Raw genomic sequence first — 4,424 nt, forward strand, 5'->3', positions numbered from 1 at the left:
TTGGATTGACTAGATGATGAGGCCATGTTTAGCTGACAATGGAAGCTTTTGGGGATTTGGCTCTGGAGTAAATTAGCTAGCTGTCACTTCGCGTTTCTGTTAGGGTAGATTCAGTGACGTCCATCTGATGCTGACTATCTCAGGAAAGCACGTGAGTCCAGATGGAGAGATGCGAAATGTAGCCTTAGATCGGGGTTCCCTTCCGCTTTTTGGGGTTACAAGTGTTCTCCCGGAGAGGTTACCAAGGTTCTTGAACTGATTCAGGGTTCTACCAAGTTTCTACCAGGGTTCTGCCAGGGTTTGACCAAGGTTCTACCAGGGTTCTGCCAGGGTTCACCAACTCCACTCCTGTAGTTGCCTTTGTCACGGGCGGGAGCTGAACCCTGGTCTAAGGTGTAGCGGAGGTGAGTCAGAATCACACTCTCGTGATAAGGTAGGTTAACCCTGGTCTAAGGTTGTGATGAGGTAGGTTAACCCCGGTCTAAGGTTGTGATGAGGTAGGTTAACCCTGGACTAAGGTTGTGATGAGGTAGGTTAAACCTGATCTAAGGTTGTGATGAGGTAGGTTAAACCTGATCTAAGGTTGTGATGAGGTAGTCTAAAGCAGTGCTGGATCAAAAGCCTGCACACACCCATAACCTTCTCACACAATCGTGCCGACCAAACCAATCGTAGGAGGAGCCAAATCCCTAACCAACTGTAGGAGGAGCCAAATCCCTAACCAACCGTAGGAGGAGCCAAATCCCTAAACAACCGTAGGAGGAGCCAAATCCCTAATCAACCGTAGGAGGAGCGTCCAATCCCGTAATCACCACCGTAGGAGGAGCCAAATCCCTAAACCACCGTAGGAGGAAGCCAAATCCTAACTCACCGTAAGGAGGAGCCAAATCCTAATCAACCGTAGGAGGAGCCAAATCCCTAACCAAGCCGTAGGAGGAGCCAAATCCTAATCAACCGTAGGAAGGAGCCAAATCCTAACGGCAAACCGTAAGGAGAGCCAATACCTAACCACCGTAGAGGAGCCAAATCCTAACCAAGTAGAGGAGCAAATCCCTAAATCAACCGTAGGAGGAGCCAATCCCTAATCAACCGTAGGAAGGAGCCAAATCCCTAACCAACCGTAGGAGGAGCCAAATCCCTAACCAACCGTAGGAGGAGCCAAATCCCTAACCAACCGTAGGAGGAGACAAATCCCTAACCAATCGTAGGCTGAGCCAAATTGGTCGTGTTTTGGTCTCTTCAGTCCAGGCCTGATTAGCTGTGTTAATAGGATTTGGCTTCTGGTTCCATGTTCTATGACATGAGCTTTAAACCACAGAGACTACCCGAGTGACATTTAGCACCTGAGCCTGCAGAGGAGCGACACTCTGACTCAACCTTTGAACAGTAGCCTACTTAGCCAACAACTACCTAACTGATTGTTCCTTTATCTGGGTCGATCACACATCGTTTAGTGACTGAAAGGCTGTTTCTGTGTAACTAGGCACTCCGGGACAACTAACCGCCAAGATGTCGATGGACGAGCCTGAGGATCTGGAGATGGAAGGAGAGGAGGGGATAGACTCCAAGGAGCTGAAGAAGCAGCTGGCCGAGTCCAAGGCAGTGAAAGTACTGATGCTGGGTAGGTGAACTGAACCCGTCGGTGTGAATGTATCGGGAGGTGATATGAAAATCATTATGTTATTGTGAAGAGTTAGCCCTGTCTGAGACTTTGAAACCAGAACGATGTCCTTTTGGTCTAATAGCTAAAATGTTAACATCCCCCATTATATTTTTTCCCTGTTCATAGAGAAACTGAAAGGATATATTTCAACTAAATACCATGGAATAATAAACAGGATATTTGTTGTGGCATATGATATGATATTTAACACAACACATTTGGTCTCTGGATAGCACTAAAACTATTTAAAATTAAATTGAGTTGACCAGATGTCACCTGTTGGAAAAACAACTAATTTGCACATTTAATGTTTCTACTGTTTAATATAGTCCATCAAATGATAAGATACTTTCTTTATGGTCCCATTTCAATCAAATATTGACAATTAAGTCCTGTTTTTGTCTGTGAATTGATTATTCACTTTGTCTGAACATTGACAGTTAAGAGCAGGGCTGCCAAAACCCTCTTCCTGGAGATCTACTGTCCTGTAGGTTTCCCTAATTTAGTGTATCTGATTCAGCTAGTTAATAAGGTCTTGTTGAGCAGCTAATTAGTAGAATCAGGTGTGTTAAATTAGGGTTGGACTGAAAACCCACAGGACAGTAGATCTACAGGAAGAGGGTTGGGCAGCCCTGGTTAAGAGCAACACTTTGTCTGAACATTGACAGTTAAGAGCAAACAAACACCGATCAAGGCATAATGTTCTTTCTCTTAGGATGTTTTAAGATATATGTGACTGAACCTAGAAAATAAGGAACATTGTTAAAGTACAGACTAAGAACGTTAAGGTACATTGAGGTACATTTCTCCCTGAGGTACATTGAGGTACATTTCTCCCTGAGGTACATTGAAGTACATTGCTCCCTGAGGTACATTGAAGTACAAGCAAGAGAGATAAGAGACTTGAACCAGAACGATGTTTTTGGTCTAAATAGTAGTATACCCATTATATTTTTTCCCTGTTCATAGAGAAACTGAAAGGATATATTCAACTAAATACCATGGAATAATAAACAGGATATTTGTTGTGGATATGATATGATATTTAACACAACACATTTGGTCTCTGAAGGCACTAAAACTATTTAAATTAAATTGAGTTGACCAGATGTCACCTGTTGGAAAAACACTAATTTGCACATTTAATGTTTCTACTGTTTTATAGTCCATCAAATGATAAGATACTTTCTTTATGGTCCCATTTCAATCAATATTGACAATTAAGTCCTGTTTTTGTCTGTGAATTGATTATTCACTTTGTCTGAACATTGACAGTTAAGAGCAGGGCTGCAAAACCTTTTGAGATTACTGTCCTGTAGGTTTCCCTATTTAGTGTATTGATTCAGCTAGTTAATAAGGTCTTGTTGAGCAGCTAATTAGTAGAATCAGGTGTGTTAAATTAGGGTTGGACTGAAAACCCACAGGACAGTAGATCTACAGGAAGAGGGTTGGGCAGCTGGTTAAGAGCAACACTTTGTCTGAACATTGCAGTTAAGAGCAAACAAACACCGATCAAGGCATAATGTTCTTTCTCTTAGGATGTTTTAAGATATATGTGACTGAACCTAGAAAATAAGGAAATTGTTAAAGTACAGACTAAGAACGTTAAGGTACATTGAGGTACATTTCTCCTGAGGTACATTGAGGTACATTTCTCCTGAGGTACATTGAAGTACATTGCTCCTGAGGTACATTGAAGTACATTGCTCCCTGAGGTACATTTCTCTGAGTGTACATTTCCCCTGAGGTATTGAGGTACATTTATCTGAGTACATGAAGTACATTGCTCCTGAGGTACATTGAAGTACATTGTCTCCTGAGGTACATTTCTCCCTGAGGTACATTGAGGTAAATTTCTCCCTGAGGTACATTGAGGTAACATTTCTCCCTGAGGTACATTGAGGTACATTTCTCCCTGAGGTACTTGAAGTACATTTCCCTGAGGTACATGGCTCCCTCCCAGAAGTCCAGGGGAAAGTCTGGACACAGTGAGGTGCTGAAAGAATCACTACTTTAGGTCCAAGTCAATCATGTACTTTGCTGACGAGGCCAGCTTATTATCTAACTGATTTAGTCCAGTCTCAGAATCCAGTCCTCTGCGTCAGACATCATTTAACCTTTCACACTATCACGCTGACCCAATCCAAACTGTACTTTCACACAGTGGCGGAAAATGTACAATTGTCATACTTGAGTAAAAGTAAAGATACTTAATAGAAAATGACTCAAGTATAAGTGAAAGTCACCCAGTAAAATACTACTTGAGTAAAAGTCTAAAGGTATTTGGTTGTAAATATATATATAAGTATCAAAAGTAAATGTAATTGCTAATATATACTTAAGTATCAAAAGTAAAAGTATAAATCATTTCAAAGACTACTTTTGTGTGTCAGGGAAAATGTATGGAGTAAAAAGTATTATTTTTCTTTAGGAATGTAGCGGAGTAAAAGTAAAGTTTTAGTAATCATTAGGTTCTCACAGATCGACAGGGTTCAGATGGGTTCTAGATAGCAGGGTTAGATGGGTTCTCAGATGCAGCAAGGGTTCTCAGATAGCAGGGTTCAGATGGGTTCTATCTCAGATCAGGCAGGGTTCAGATGGGTTCTCAGATCAGCAGGGTTCAGATGGGTTCTTCAGATCAGCAGGGTTCCAAGATGGGTTGTTCAGATCAGGCAGGTTCTCAGATCAGCAGGGTTAGATGGGTTCTCAGATAGCAGGGTTTCAGATCAGCAGGGTTCTCAGATAGAGGTTCTCAAGATAG

The 4,424-nt window shown here is 41.9% G+C and overlaps 1 protein-coding gene across 2 annotated transcripts in view; it reads left to right on the top strand.

Moving 5' to 3' along the window:
- The first annotated feature begins 1,246 nt into the window (after positions 1-1,246).
- The window catches only part of LOC111977280 (guanine nucleotide-binding protein G(t) subunit alpha-2), a 21,199-nt gene continuing 18,021 nt past the window's right edge, over positions 1,247-4,424 (top strand). For both annotated transcript variants that reach the window (XM_024006669.3, XM_024006670.3), the window contains exon 1: positions 1,247-1,621. In XM_024006669.3, the coding sequence (XP_023862437.1) occupies positions 1,510-1,621 (112 nt within the window). In that variant the 5' untranslated portion in view covers positions 1,247-1,509. The remainder of the gene's footprint in view (positions 1,622-4,424) is intronic.

This window comes from Salvelinus sp. IW2-2015, linkage group LG17 (assembly GCF_002910315.2).
Source record: "Salvelinus sp. IW2-2015 linkage group LG17, ASM291031v2, whole genome shotgun sequence".
Classification (NCBI taxonomy): Eukaryota; Metazoa; Chordata; class Actinopteri; order Salmoniformes; family Salmonidae; genus Salvelinus; species Salvelinus sp. IW2-2015.